Source organism: Palaemon carinicauda, chromosome 19 (assembly GCF_036898095.1).
Source record: "Palaemon carinicauda isolate YSFRI2023 chromosome 19, ASM3689809v2, whole genome shotgun sequence".
Classification (NCBI taxonomy): Eukaryota; Metazoa; Arthropoda; class Malacostraca; order Decapoda; family Palaemonidae; genus Palaemon; species Palaemon carinicauda.
In genome coordinates, this window is record NC_090743.1 from 17,429,556 (window position 1) to 17,445,635 (window position 16,080).

At 45.9% G+C, this 16,080-nt stretch overlaps 1 protein-coding gene across 1 annotated transcript in view; it reads left to right on the forward strand.

The window, feature by feature from the left end:
• Window positions 1-16,080, forward strand: part of LOC137658486 (S-methyl-5'-thioadenosine phosphorylase-like) — a 79,874-nt gene that overhangs the window by 33,427 nt on the left and 30,367 nt on the right. The window contains exons 4-5 of the mRNA XM_068393237.1: window positions 8,515-8,666; window positions 15,926-16,029. Coding sequence (XP_068249338.1) covers window positions 8,515-8,666; window positions 15,926-16,029 — 256 coding nt within the window. The remainder of the gene's footprint in view (window positions 1-8,514; window positions 8,667-15,925; window positions 16,030-16,080) is intronic.

Genomic DNA, 16,080 nt, shown 5'->3' on the forward strand with positions numbered 1-16,080 from the left:
GGCTTGGGAGTTCCTGCCTCTGCCCAGGGCGACTTCTCAAGTCTAGTAGACTCTCCCCGCAGGCTAGCCATGAGACGCTCCAAGATTTGTTGGACTCCTTCAGATTTAGATCATCTGATGAAAGGAGTGTTCAGAGCATTCGAAGTGTTTAACTTTTTGGATTGGTGTTTGGGAGCGTTGAGCAGGAAGACCTCCCCTTCTGACAAGGAAACTTCCATGCTCATTATGTCCTGCATGGACAAGGCCATACGGGACGGTTCCAGTGAGCTTGCGGCTTCGTTCGTTTCCGGGGTCCTCAAGAAACGAGAAAACCTTTGCTCCTTCTTGTCAGCTGGAGTAACACAATGTCAGAGGTCGGAGCTTATGTTTGCTCCTCTCTCGAAGTGCCTTTTCCCAGAGGAGTTGATCAAGGAGATTGCTGCCTCCTTGATTCAAAAAGACACGCATGACCTAGTTGCGTCATCTGCACGCAAAGCCACCCCTTTGCCTTCCGTGTCTAGACCCAGGATGGATAATCCAGCGTCAAGATTTATTCCGCCCTTTCGTGGCAGAGCCACCAGCAGAGGAGGTGCTCGTGCCGAAGGGAAACGTGGGAGCAAGAAGAAAGGTACCAAGTCCTTTAGAGGCAGAGTCTGACTGCCACCTTCTTCAGACAGCAGTGGGAGCCAGGCTCAAGAACTACTGGCAGTCCTGGGAGAATAGGGGCGCAGATGCACAATCTGTGAAGTTGCTCAGAGAGGGGTACAAGATCCCATTCTTGCGCAAGCCCCCTCTAGCAACGACTCCCATCGACCTCTCTCCCAGGTACAGAGAGGAGGACAAGAGACTAGCGTTGAAGCAAGAGGTGTCTCTCTTACTAGAAAAGGGAGCGGTAGTCAAAGTCCAGGACCATCAATCCCCGGGCTTCTACAACCGTCTCTTCTTAGTGGTAAAGAAAACAGGAGGGTGGAGACCGGTGCTAGACGTCAGTGCTCTGAATGTCTTTGTCACCAAGCAGACGTTCGCCATGGAGACGACAAAGTCTGTTCTAGCAGCGGTCAGGAAGGAAGACTGGATGGTCTCTTTAGACCTCAAGGACGCTTACTTTCACGTCCCCATCCACCCAGATTCCCAACCTTTTCTAAGGTTCGTTTACGGGAAGGTTGTCTACCAATTTCAAGCCCTGTGCTTTGGCCTAAGCACGGCGCCTCTTGTCTTTACGAAACTGATGAGGAATATTGCCAAATTCCTGCATTTAGCAGACATCAGAGCCTCCCTCTATTTGGACGACTGGCTTTTAAGAGCTTCGTCCAGTCGTCGCTGTCTGGAGAATCTAAAGTGGACTCTAGATCTGACCAAGGAATTGGGTCTCCTGGTCAATATGGAAAAGTCCCTACTGGTCCCATCCCAAACTATAGTGTACCTAGGGATGGAGATTCACAGTCAAGCTTTTCGGGCTTTTCCGTCGGCCCCCAGAATAAGTCAAGCCCAAGGATGCATCCAGAACATGCTAATGAAGGACCGATGTTCAGTCAGACAGTGGATGAGTCTGATAGGGACGCTTTCATCACTGGACCAGTTCATTGCGTTAGGGAGACTGCACCTCCGTCCCCTTCAATTTCACCTGGCTGTTCACTGGAGAAAGGACAAGACGCTAGAAGCAGTCTCGATCCCTATTTCCGAGAAGATGAAGTCATCACTGACCTGGTGGAAGGACAACATCAACCTCAGAGAGGGTCTGCCCCTGACTGTTCAGACCCCCAACCACGTTCTCTTCTCGGACGCATCGGACACGGGCTGGGGTGCGACATTAGACGGTCGGGAATGCTCGGGCACCTGGAACTCGGAGCAAAGAGCGTTACATATCAACTGCAAGGAGCTACTGGCAGTTCATCTGGCCTTGAAAAGCTTCAAGTCCCTCCTTCTAGGCAAGGTGGTGGAGGTGAACTCCGACAACACCACGGCCTTGGCGTACATCTCCAAGCAAGGAGGGACCCATTCTATGAAGTTGTACGAGATCGCAAGGGACCTCCTCACCTGGTCAAGAGATCTAAACCTGTCTCTAGTAACGAGGTTCATTCAAGGCAACATGAATGTCATGGCGGACCGCCTCAGTCGGAAGGGTCAAATCATCCCAACAGAATGGACCCTTCACAAGAATGTATGCAAGAGACTTTGGGCCACATGGGGCCAACCTACCATAGATCTCTTTGCAACCTCAATGACCAAGAGGCTCCCAAATTATTGCTCGCCAATCCCGGACCCAGCAGCAGTTCATATAGATGCCTTTCTACTGGATTGGTCCCATCTAGACCTTTTTGCATTCCCCCCGTTCAAGATTGTCAACAAGGTACTGGAGAAGTTCGCCTCTCACGAAGGGACAAGGTTGACGTTGGTTGCTCCCCTCTGGCCCGCGAGAGAATGGTTCACCGAGGTACTGCAATGGCTAGTGGACGTTCCCAGAACTCTTCCGCTAAGAGTGGACCTTCTACGTCAGCCACACGTAAAGAAGGTACACCCAAGCCTCCACGCTCTTCGTCTGACTGCCTTCAGACTATCGAAAGACTCTCGAGAGCTAGAGGCTTTTCGAAGGAGGCAGCCAGGGCGATTGCTAGAGCAAGGAGGACATCCACTCTTAGAGTCTACCAGTCGAAGTGGGAAGTCTTCCGAAGCTGGTGCAAGTCGGTATCAGTATCCTCAACCAGTACCTCTGTAACTCAAATAGCTGACTTCCTTTTATACCTGAGGAAGGAAAGATCTCTTTCAGCTCCCACGATCAAGGGTTACAGAAGCATGTTGGCAGCAGTCTTCCGTCACAGAGGCTTAGATCTTTCCAACAACAAAGATCTACAGGACCTCCTTAAGTCTTTTGAGACCTCGAAGGAGCGTCGTTTGGCAACACCAGGTTGGAATTTAGACGTGGTACTAAGATTCCTTATGTCAGAAAGGTTCGAGCCGCTACAATCAGCCTCCTTTAAAGATCTCACTTTAAAGACTCTTTTCCTCGTCTGCTTAGCTACAGCTAAAAGAGTCAGTGAGATACACGCCTTCAGCAGGAACATCGGATTTTCATCTGAAACGGCTACATGTTCTTTGCAGCTTGGTTTTCTAGCCAAAAACGAACTACCTTCTCGTCCTTGGCCGAAATCGTTCGATATTCCAAGCCTTTCTAATTTGGTTGGAAATGAACTAGAAAGAGTCTTGTGCCCTGTTAGAGCTCTTAAGTTCTATTTAAAACGAACTAAACCTTTACGAGGACAGTCAGAAGCTTTATGGTGTGCTATTAAGAAACCTTCTTTACCTATGTCGAAGAATGCAGTTTCCTATTACGTATATTAGACTGTTGATACGAGAAGCTCATTCCCATCTGAATGAGGAAGACCATGCTTTGCTGAAGGTAAGGACACATGAAGTTAGAGCTGTCGCAACTTCAGTGGCCTTCAAACAAAACAGATCTCTGCAGAGTATAATGGACGCAACCTATTGGAGAAGCAAGTCAGTGTTCGCGTCTTTTTATCTTAAAGATGTCCAGTCTCTTTACGAGAACTGCTACACCCTGGGACCATTCGTAGCAGCGAGTGCAGTAGTGGGTGAGGGCTCAACCACTACATTCCCCTAATTCCATAACCTTTTTTAATCTTTCTCTTGAAATGTTTTTTATTGTTGTTTTTGGGTTGTCCGGAAGGCTAAGAAGCCTTTCGCATCCTGGTTGATTTGGCGGGTGGTCAAATTCTTTTCTTGAGAAGCGTCTAGATTAGAGGTTTTGATGAGGTCCTTTAGTATGGGTTGCAACCCTTGATACTTCAGCTCCTAGGAGTCGCACAGCATCCTATGAGGATCGCGAGGCTCAGTAAGGAAGACGTACTTAAAAAGGCAGAGTAATTGTTCAAGTCGACTTCCTTACCAGGTACTTATTTATTTTATGTTTGTTATTTTGAATAACTGCTAAAATGAAATACAAAATACTTAGCTCTTAATAATGTAAACATGTAATGCTGGTCTCTACCCACCCCCCTGGGTGTGAATCAGCTTATATGATCACCGGCTAAGTTTGATATTGAAAAATGTTATTTTTATTAATAAAATAAATTTTTGAATATACTTACCCGGTGATCATATTTTAAAGGACCCTCCATTCCTCCCCAATAGAGAGCCAGTGGACCGAGGAGAAAATTGGTTCTGTGTTTACATGGAGTACTTGAGTACCTGCTCGACAGATGGCGCTGTTGATGTACACCCCCACCTGTATAGCGATCGCTGGCGTATTTTGTCCTTAGGTTTTTCTGTCGGGCAGCAGAGCTGACAGCTTATATGATCACCGGGTAAGTATATTCAAAAATTTATTTTATTAATAAAAATAACATATTTCATTGTAATTGGAACTCTGCTGTTAAGATTTATTTCAAGGTGTTTATAGTTACTGTTGCGTAGCAGGGAAGCCCAGCACCACCTCTCCCTGCTGGCTCACTGAACAGTCACACTACCCTTCCTGCTGACTCACTGAGTAGCCACTTTGACTTCAACCACTGAGTTGTACAGATGTATGCTTGGTGTTCCAAACTTGGCTTTTTTAATTTTCTTATTCTACTTTCAGACTGTTTGATTGCTGTGTTTTAGTGGCATGGAGAAACCATGAGTAGGCATGAGATCTTGCTCTAGAGTTTCTGGCTGGCAGTGCAAAACCTTTGTGGGCAAGTTGACCACGAATACCCATTCTTTGTGTCTTTCTTACTGGGTTTGTGAATGCATACAGTCATCCTCCTGTGAGGAATGTGTGGGGGTGGTGGTCCTGCCAGTTGCAGGAGTACGGCAGGAGGAGAAAGAAAAAGACTTAGAGAGATTCTTTGCCTTAGAGGCCTTTTCGAAGTCTAAGAAGTCCAAGCTTCTACAGTCAACTATTCCTCGTAGAAAAGTCGCGGGGGTGGGGGACCGGTAATCAACCTCCACCTTGAACAAGTTTGTGCTACAGACTTCATTTCAGATTTAGACAGCAAGTACTGTAAGAGCAGCCATCAGGAAGAAGAATGATACCGTATGCTCTCTCTGGATCTATGAAAGGTATGTTTCCAGATCCTGGTCCATCAGTCAAGAAAATTCCTCTACTGTACTACATCCAAGGAGAAAAGATCTTCCTATTCAATATACTGTACAACTCTGAACTGTTGACTGCTTACCCAAGTCTTCACTCAGGTATTCTATGCTGTACTTGTATCTGCTTGGGCGCATGCCATTGGGATCCGTCTACTGAGGTACCTGAACAATTGGCAACTGCTATCATCCTCCTTGAGGCAATTCCTTCAACATCGGGACAAATTTCTCTCCTTTTGCCACAATCTGGGGATTTTGGCAAATCTGCAGAAGTCCTGCCTGGCGACTAAGCAGAGGATACAATATCTAGGGATATTAGTAGAAATGACAAATGAAAAAGTCTTTCCATTGAACAATTTGGTCATAAAACTCAGAAGATTAGCGCGTCCTTTTCTGCACCATCAATGTCTACCAGTACATCAGTGACAGCAGTTACCAAGTCATCTGTAATCATTAGAAAGACTCGTCCCTTAAGTCTACATCAACAGTCACGTCGGTGTTGTCTGAAGAGACACTGGTCACCAATGAGTGACCCACCTTACCAACTAGTTCCTTTGGAATAGGAAGTAACGTCTGATCTAGATTGGTGGCTTATAGACGAGAATCTCATGAAAGGAAGTCCTTTGGAGTGTCCTCCCCCATAGTAGATAATTTTTTCATACACAGTAAAAGAAGAATGGGGTGCTTATCTAAGGTTCAAGTTCATCATAAATGCCTGCCTGCACATCACCCATTTTAAATTGAAAGCAGCTCTCTTGACACAGCAGTCATTCCAGCATTACCTGATCGGCCGCTCTGTATCATTGATGAGCAACAACACTACCGTAGTGGCATACATCAACAAAGGAGGAGGTAGGGTTTGACAGCACCTCTGCAAGTTGGCAATGCAAGCTCATGAGTGGGCAATGAACAACTCAAAAGGAATGTGTTAGTTGACGCCGTACGTTCACTGGGACAAATGGTCGGATCCAAGTGGTCCTTAATCCTCAAGTGGCAAGGAGCCTCTGACTTCGTGGGATTCTTCAACTATAGATTTCTTTGCAACAAAATTCAGCAAGAAGATCCCGATTTATTACTCGCCAGTTCCTGATCAGGCAACTGCATTAGAGTACTTATTTCAACATCTGTAGGATGGCCTAGACATTTTTTTTTTACTGATTTGCTCGATTCAAAGGGTGATAAACAGGATGCTGTCTAACCCAAACCTCAAGAGGACATTAGTTGCCCCCTAGTGGACCCAAGCAGAATGGTACCTGGACCCTCTAAGTTACCCTTTTGGCCCAACTTGCTCTTCCAGCGCCACCTGCAGAGGCACAACAATTCAATGACCATCCTGTCACTTCACAGGTGGAGGCTGTACAGCATCTCAGAGAAGTAGAGTGCATATGTCTGGATACCTTCAAAAGTCTTCCATGGCAATCTACCAGGGCAAATGGGTCATCTTTTGTGACTGGTTCTCCAGAAGGGGTAATTCTCCTCCCAGAGCTTCTGTTCAACTGATTGCAGGCTTCCTTGTGTTTATGTGTAGGGAGAAGAGCTTCTCAGTCTCAGCAGTGAAAGTCTATTGCTCAGCATTGAGCCAGGGCTTCAGACTGAGAGGCGTGGACTTGTCTCCATTTTAGGAGTTAGCAATGCTCATGAAGAGCTGTAAGCAGTCTTGCCCTCTTAGAGACCTCAAATCCCTAGTGTGGAACATGGCCAGAGTTCTGAGGTCCCTGAAAAGGACTCCCTACGACCCTTGAAGGCAGGCATCCGACAAGGACTCGACTCTCAAAATGGTCTCTACGCCTTATCGTATTTACGTACTCATTCCGAGGTATGGAGAAAGGTTTCGTTCTCCTTCGTTCCAGAGTTTGTCTCAAAAACTTGGAATGCAGCTGTTAATAATAGATTTGGATCTCTCCATTTCCTTATTTAGGGAAGCAATTGACAATTTGGATGATTTACATCTTTGCATTTTGAGGGCACCAAGATGCTACATTAAGTGGACTCAACCCATCAGACCATGACTACAGAACCTCTTCATCAGCTCTGGCAGGTTAAAAAAGATCTTCAAAAACACTATCTCCTCCTGGCTTCAAAGACGATTACCAGAGCACAAACCTAGACAGCAAGTGAACCAGAGGTCAATGTAGTGGGCCAAGCTCTGAAGGCCGAATTCTGGAAATGCCAGACAGCCTTCATGGCCTACTGCTTACAGGAATGCAACCATAAGTAACTAGATACATTTTATTTATGACCTGTGGTAGATGTTCAGCTGATGGTGCAATGTACATAACTCCCCCACAGGAAAAAAACATCTTGTCTGAGATAGCTGTTGCCACCTGAGTCTAGGATGAGAGTAAAAATGTCTGGCCTTTTTTCCTCTTTTCCCTCAGATTGTAATATTGCGGGATCGGGTCTTGATGCAGGTAAGTTACTGTACCAAGTAACTATTTTAATTTAGATTAAGATAGAAGAGTTTTACTCCCATTACCTTGACAAAGGGGAGAATGGATAGTTGAGTAAGCCCATCACTTTTTTTTAGCCTTACATTGAAAACAACATATCCCTTGGGGACATAGGTTCCTCCATGGCCATGTATCTATAACAGAAACCTATTTCTGTCTCCTGAATTTCAGAGTAAATGGATTAGAATGAACACTCCTGCTTCTTCTAAGGACAGAGTGTATGATATCCTGTGATTTTAAACTAGCCTGTTTGGTTACAGGGACTTCCTCCCACCTGAGGGTAAGTCTCCTATTAAAGGAAGAGGATTTGTATGTGTAGGAGTAAATCACATAATTTTTTATAGTTTATATTTTTCCTAATGAGCAACCTGAGTTGAGTTATACATCCCCTTTTATGCACCTCACAAGTTATGATATGCTTATATAGTTGGAAAAGAAATGCGTCAAGAACCCAAGGAACATCAGATATTACATTCTTACAGTCACAGGGGTGTCTATCAATAACTATATGTAATCTACAGTATTACATATAATTCAGTAATGATGCTAAGGAAAGACCCACCTGCTCCTGTCTGTTTAATCTTGGAAACAACGGCCTCTTGAATTAAAAGGAAACTCTAAAATCGTGACCAATCTTACAAACTACCTGACCACAATCAATGGATTTTTGTACAGCATTGAAAATTGTAAGAAGGGCATCACATCCTCCAAGGTCTCTTATATGTAAAATCTGTGGCTGGTTCTTTCCTGGTCTTGTCAAGGATTTTTCTAATGTGTACAGTATTTGCTGCTTTATTAAATTATAGATTTTCAGGGATTTTGCAAACTAATTTTTAGGTAATTAGAAATATTTTTGTGAAAATATTTGTAGAATATCACAAATGTCAACTTTTGTAATTGTTTCTTTCCAGTAAAGTTTTTAAATGGTAGTGCTTGGTGTTTTGGACCTACTTATAGATTAGGTAAGGTATACTAATGTAATTTATATTAATTGCAGAACTACCAAAAGGCAACAAACATTTTATGATGGAGAAGATGGTCATCCCCCTGGGATTCTTCATCTTCCTATGGATGTTCCATTTTGTAAAGATACTCGAAAGATTCTTTTAGAGACTTGCAAGGAACTAGGATATTCAGTACACCCTAAAGGTAAACTTTGTGTAGTTTTCATTATGCATACCCTGTATTTAGAGACTGACCATATATACCTAGGATCAGTGCCCAAGCCCCCTCTCCACCCAAGCTAGGACCAGGGAGGGCCAGGCAATGGCTGCTGAATGACTCAGCAGGTAGACCTATAGGTTGCAGCCACTAAGTAACTAGCAAGTTTGAGCAGGACTCGAACCTCAGTCTGACAGTCACCAGTCAGGGACATTACCAAATAGGCCACCACACTATTATATTATGAAAAAGGGGTATAAACTTTATTTTTCAATATTAAACTTAGCCGGTGATCATATAAGCTGTCAGCTCTGCTGCCCGACAGAAAAACCTAAGGGCAAAATACGCCAGCGATCGCTATACAGGTGGGGGTGTACATCAACAGCGCCATCTGTCGAGCAGGTACTCAAGTACTCCATGTAAACACAGAACCAATTTTCTCTCTGTCGTGCCACCGGCAAGACCTACTAAATACGCTGTTGCTTACTGGATTGATTTTCACAGATTTTGGTGAAGTACTCATTTCTAGTTATTAGCTTTCGCTTTGCAGAGGTTATCTTCAATACTTCCTTGCATTCTTTGATTGAATTTTGGATTATTTGTTGACGACTTGGATAGATTTTGAATTCCCCTTTGACTAATTCAAGATGGCTGACCCTTCTCAAGTCCCTAAATACAGGAAGTGTAGTGCTAGGGACTGTTCAAGGCGTCTTCCGAAGGCCTCTATCGATCCGCACACCATTTGTTCCAATTGTCGGGGTAAAACCTGTCAATTGGAAGATCGATGTGAGGAATGCGTTGGGCTTTCGGAATTCGATTTTCTCGAATTCCTGAAATATTCACGTAGGCTAGAGAGAGATAGAGTCAGGAGGAGTTCATCTCGCTCAGTTGATTTTTCCTCTCCCCATGCCCCACAACCTATTCCTTCCCCTGTAGTGGTTGCTCCTGATCCCCCTTCTAGCACTCAACAACCTTCGATGGCAGATATGATGCGTGCCATCCAGGCTCTGGGTGAGAGAGTCGAGTCATTGGCGAGTGACCGTAACCAACTCATGGCAGACGTCAGGGATTTGAAGGGTAAGAGTGCAGTGGGTAGTGACAAAGTGAGTGGAAGTGTTGTGGAAAGTGTTAGTGTTGCGCTTGAGGGTGCGTCTGTTCGTGCCTGTCGTCCTCCCAGTACGGGACCTCTTGCAAGCTCCCAAGCCCAGGGGAGAAGCAATGTCGTACGACCAAAGGGTTCGACAGGCTTTAATCAGCGGACAGACGTTCCCTCCGTGGTTTCGGACGTATCTTGCCAAGATCGCCCCACCCACAAGAAGACGAGAGAGCCCATTTATTCCTCGTCTGCGGAAGATGTTTCTCGGAAGAAACAATGGACCAAGGTCTCACGACCTCTCAAACGCAAGGTCCCTTCCGCGCAAGTCCAACGGCCCAGTTGTAGCCACTGGGTCAGTTCGGACTCGCTGCAGTCTTCTGATGACTGCACACCTCCTAAGAGAGGCAAAGCGGTACCGCAACAGGCAGTAACACCGTCTGTTGCCGCACCTGCTACTGTAAACCCTAAGTGGGCTTTGCTGCAGACCATGCAGACACAGTTGTCATCTTTAATGCAGGACTTTCGTGCGGAGAAGGTTGACGCTGCACCCGTTAGCCTACAACCAACCACGGTTGTGCGTCCAGTTGACGCTGAGGCTACCTTCTCCCGCACTCCAGCTGTGAGAGTCCCGCCACCCATGCGCACTGTACCCTGCCAGCCGCATGTTGACGTTCGCCGACGCACGGAACCCTCCGTTGACGTTCGCGAGTTACAACAACAACAACCTAAGTTGTTTTGTTTTGACGCGGTGCGTCAACCTCCGCAACCCACTGTGGTTACCCCTACTCGCCCACAGCAGACTAGACAGTCGGGAGTAGACGCTTTGCGCCCCCGGGCAGCTATGGTTGTTGCCTGCTCACAGACTGACCAACAGTTCCATGACGTTGCGTCCAGTGCAGTCACGCATGCACCCGTGCTGCCGGACTCAGCTGACCAGCCAATGCCTACTCCTTTGCCGCTTCCTCTTCAGCATTCAGACGATGGACTCTCTGATGATGACGACGCTGCACACCTTGACGACCCACACACGGACATCGACGAACCCAACACCACGCCTCCCTCCTTGGACTTTAGAAAAGTACTTGCACTGTTCAAGGATATGTATCCCGATCAGTTTGTTTCTGCGGCCCCACGCTCACCTCCATCTGAGTTCGCTTTAGGCACGCAGTCATCCGCGCCTGCCTTTACGAAGCTCGTCCTCGCCCGCTCGTCCAAGAGAGCTTTAAGGGTGTTGGGAGATTGGATGCAGTCCAAAAAGCACCTTGGGAAGACAGCATTCTTGTTTCCCCCTGCGAAACTCGCTTCCAGATCGAGCGTCTGGTATGCCACGGGAGAAGTTCTCGGCTTGGGAGTTCCTGCCTCTGCCCAGGGCGACTTCTCAAGTCTAGTAGACTCTCCCCGCAGGCTAGCCATGAGACGCTCCAAGATTTGTTGGACTCCTTCAGATTTAGATCATCTGATGAAAGGAGTGTTCAGAGCGTTCGAAGTGTTTAACTTTTTGGATTGGTGTTTGGGAGCGTTGAGCAGGAAGACCTCCCCTTCTGACAAGGAAACTTCCATGCTCATTATGTCCTGCATGGACAAGGCCATACGGGACGGTTCCAGTGAGCTTGCGGCTTCGTTCGTTTCCGGGGTCCTCAAGAAACGAGAAAACCTTTGCTCCTTCTTGTCAGCTGGAGTAACACAATGTCAGAGGTCGGAGCTTATGTTTGCTCCTCTCTCGAAGTGCCTTTTCCCAGAGGAGTTGATCAAGGAGATTGCTGCCTCCTTGATTCAAAAAGACACGCATGACCTAGTTGCGTCATCTGCACGCAAAGCCACCCCTTTGCCTTCCGTGTCTAGACCCAGGATGGATACTCCAGCGTCAAGATTTATTCCGCCCTTTCGTGGCAGAGCCACCAGCAGAGGAGGTGCTCGTGCCGAAGGGAAACGTGGGAGCAAGAAGAAAGGTACCAAGTCCTTTAGAGGCAGAGTCTAACTGCCACCTTCTTCAGACAGCAGTGGGAGCCAGACTCAAGAACTACTGGCAGTCCTGGGAGAACAGGGGCGCAGATGCACAATCTGTGAAGTTGCTCAGAGAGGGGTACAAGATCCCATTCTTGCGCAAGCCCCCTCTAGCAACGACTCCCATCGACCTCTCTCCCAGGTACAGAGAGGAGGACAAGAGACTAGCGTTGAAGCAAGAGGTGTCTCTCTTACTAGAAAAGGGAGCGGTAGTCAAAGTCTGGGACCATCAATCCCCGGGCTTCTACAACCGTCTCTTCTTAGTGGTAAAGAAGACAGGAGGGTGGAGACCGGTGCTAGACGTCAGTGCTCTGAATGTCTTTGTCACCAAGCAGACGTTCGCCATGGAGACGACAAAGTCTGTTCTAGCAGCGGTCAGGAAGGAAGACTGGATGGTCTCTTTAGACCTCAAGGACGCTTACTTTCACGTCCCTATCCACCCAGATTCCCAACCTTTTCTAAGGTTCGTTTACGGGAAGGTTGTCTACCAATTTCAAGCCCTGTGCTTTGGCCTAAGCACGGCGCCTCTTGTCTTTACGAAACTGATGAGGAATATTGCCAAATTCCTGCATTTAGCAGACATCAGAGCCTCCCTCTATTTGGACGACTGGCTTTTAAGAGCTTCGTCCAGTCGTCGCTGTCTGGAGAATCTAAAGTGGACTCTAGATCTGACCAAGGAATTGGGTCTCCTGGTCAATATGGAAAAGTCCCAACTGGTCCCATCCCAAACTATAGTGTACCTAGGGATGGAGATTCACAGTCAAGCTTTTCGGGCTTTTCCGTCGGCCCCCAGAATAAGTCAAGCCCAAGGATGCATCCAGAACATGCTAATGAAGGACCGATGTTCAGTCAGACAGTGGATGAGTCTGATAGGGACGCTTTCATCACTGGATCAGTTCATTGCGTTAGGGAGACTGCACCTCCGTCCCCTTCAATTTCACCTGGCTGTTCACTGGAGAAAGGACAAGACGCTAGAAGCAGTCTCGATCCCTATTTCCGAGAAGATGAAGTCATCACTGACCTGGTGGAAGGACAACATCAACCTCAGAGAGGGTCTGCCCCTGACTGTTCAGACCCCCAACCACGTTCTCTTCTCGGACGCATCGGACACGGGCTGGGGTGCGACATTAGACGGTCGGGAATGCTCGGGCACCTGGAACTCGGAGCAAAGAGCGTTACATATCAACTGCAAGGAGCTACTGGCAGTTCATCTGGCCTTGAAAAGCTTCAAGTCCCTCCTTCTAGGCAAGGTGGTGGAGGTGAACTCCGACAACACCACGGCCTTGGCGTACATCTCCAAGCAAGGAGGGACCCATTCTATGAAGTTGTACGAGATCGCAAGGGACCTCCTCACCTGGTCAAGAGATCTAAACCTGTCTCTAGTAACGAGGTTCATTCAAGGCAACATGAATGTCATGGCGGACCGCCTCAGTCGGAAGGGTCAAATCATCCCAACAGAATGGACCCTTCACAAGAATGTATGCAAGAGACTTTGGGCCACATGAGGCCAACCTACCATAGATCTCTTTGCAACCTCAATGACCAAGAGGCTCCCAAATTATTGCTCGCCAATCCCGGACCCAGCAGCAGTTCATATAGATGCCTTTCTACTGGATTGGTCCCATCTAGACCTTTATGCATTCCCCCCGTTCAAGATTGTCAACAAGGTACTGGAGAAGTTCGCCTCTCACGAAGGGACAAGGTTGACGTTGGTTGCTCCCCTCTGGCCCGCGAGAGAATGGTTCACCGAGGTACTGCAATGGCTAGTGGACGTTCCCAGAACTCTTCCGCTAAGAGTGGACCTTCTACGTCAGCCACACGTAAAGAAGGTACACCCAAGCCTCCACGCTCTTCGTCTGACTGCCTTCAGACTATCGAAAGACTCGAGAGCTAGAGGCTTTTCGAAGGAGGCAGCCAGGGCGATTGCTAGAGCAAGGAGGACATCCACTCTTAGAGTCTACCAGTCGAAGTGGGAAGTCTTCCGAAGCTGGTGCAAGTCGGTATCAGTATCCTCAACCAGTACCTCTGTAACTCAAATAGCTGACTTCCTTTTATACCTGAGGAAGGAAAGATCTCTTTCAGCTCCCACGATCAAGGGTTACAGAAGCATGTTGGCAGCAGTCTTCCGTCACAGAGGCTTAGATCTTTCCAACAACAAAGATCTACAGGACCTCCTTAAGTCTTTTGAGACCTCGAAGGAGCGTCGTTTGGCCACACCAGGTTGGAATTTAGACGTGGTACTAAGATTCCTTATGTCAGAAAGGTTCGAGCCGCTACAATCAGCCTCCTTTAAAGATCTCACTTTAAAGACTCTTTTCCTCGTCTGCTTAGCTACAGCTAAAAGAGTCAGTGAGATACACGCCTTCAGCAGGAACATCGGATTTTCATCTGAAACGGCTACATGTTCTTTGCAGCTTGGTTTTCTAGCCAAAAACGAACTACCTTCTCGTCCTTGGCCGAAATCGTTCGATATTCCAAGCCTTTCTAATTTGGTTGGAAATGAACTAGAAAGAGTCTTGTGCCCTGTTAGAGCTCTTAAGTTCTATTTAAAACGAACTAAACCTTTACGAGGACAGTCAGAAGCTTTATGGTGTGCTATTAAGAAACCTTCTTTACCTATGTCGAAGAATGCAGTTTCCTATTATATTAGACTGTTGATACGAGAAGCTCATTCCCATCTGAATGAGGAAGACCATGCTTTGCTGAAGGTAAGGACACATGAAGTTAGAGCTGTCGCAACTTCAGTGGCCTTCAAACAAAACAGATCTCTGCAGAGTATAATGGACGCAACCTATTGGAGAAGCAAGTCAGTGTTCGCGTCTTTTTATCTTAAAGATGTCCAGTCTCTTTACGAGAACTGCTACACCCTGGGACCATTCGTAGCAGCGAGTGCAGTAGTGGGTGAGGGCTCAACCACTACATTCCCCTAATTCCATAACCTTTTTTAATCTTTCTCTTGAAATGTTTTTTATTGTTGTTTTTGGGTTGTCTGGAAGGCTAAGAAGCCTTTCGCATCCTGGTTTATTTGGCGGGTGGTCAAATTCTTTTCTTGAGAAGCGCCTAGATTAGAGGTTTTGATGAGGTCCTTTAGTATGGGTTGCAACCCTTGATACTTCAGCTCCTAGGAGTCGCACAGCATCCTATGAGGATCGCGAGGCTCAGTAAGGAAGACGTACTTAAAAAGGCAGAGTAATTGTTCAAGTCGACTTCCTTACCAGGTACTTATTTATTTTATGTTTGTTATTTTGAATAACTGCTAAAATAAAATACAAAATACTTAGCTCTTAATAATGTAAACATGTAATGCTGGTCTCTACCCACCCCCCTGGGTGTGAATCAGCTTATATGATCACCGGCTAAGTTTAATATTGAAAAATGTTATTTTTATTAATAAAATAAATTTTTGAATATACTTACCCGGTGATCATATATTAAAGGACCCTCCCTTCCTCCCCAATAGAGACCCAGTGGACCGAGGAGAAAATTGGTTCTGTGTTTACATGGAGTACTTGAGTACCTGCTCGACAGATGGCGCTGTTGATGTACACCCCCACCTGTATAGCGATCGCTGGCGTATTTTGTCCTTAGGTTTTTCTGTCGGGCAGCAGAGCTGACAGCTTATATGATCACCGGGTAAGTATATTCAAAAATTTATTTTATTAATAAAAATAACATATTAAAGAAAGTACAGTAATTAAAATGCTTTGTTCATGTCTGCCACAATTCCATTAATCTTAAAGTTTATTGAATTGCTATCTAGATGAGAGGATAACAAAATTATTGCTATGTTTTGGAGATGGGGTGAGGCATGATATCAAAGGTCTGGAGTTATGAGGACCATTAGTTAGCCGGTCAAGATTTTAAAACAGTTTAAATTTTCCCTAGAAAAGATGAAAACTTTTGGGGATACATTTTACAGTTTAGTCAGGAATGATGAAAATGGAGAGTATTTCAACATCTAACCCTGTAAAGGTAAGTTCTGAAATATAATGTCAGTGTTGCAGTATCCTTTTAAATTAATTTGTATATGATTTCTATTTAAAAAGATAGATTTGTCAAATTTGTCCTTTTATTCTTGTACAGCATAAATTTCACTTGAAAAAATGGATAGTTAAATTGTATAAAATCACTATTATTTTATTGGTAGGAACAATGGTAACCATCGAAGGACCACGATTCAGTAGCAAAGCTGAAAGTTTGATGTTTCGTCAATGGGGAGGAGATGTCATTAACATGACTACTGTGCCTGAGGTTTGTTAACAATAACTACTGTAGTTACTATCATATGTTCGTGTAATGCGT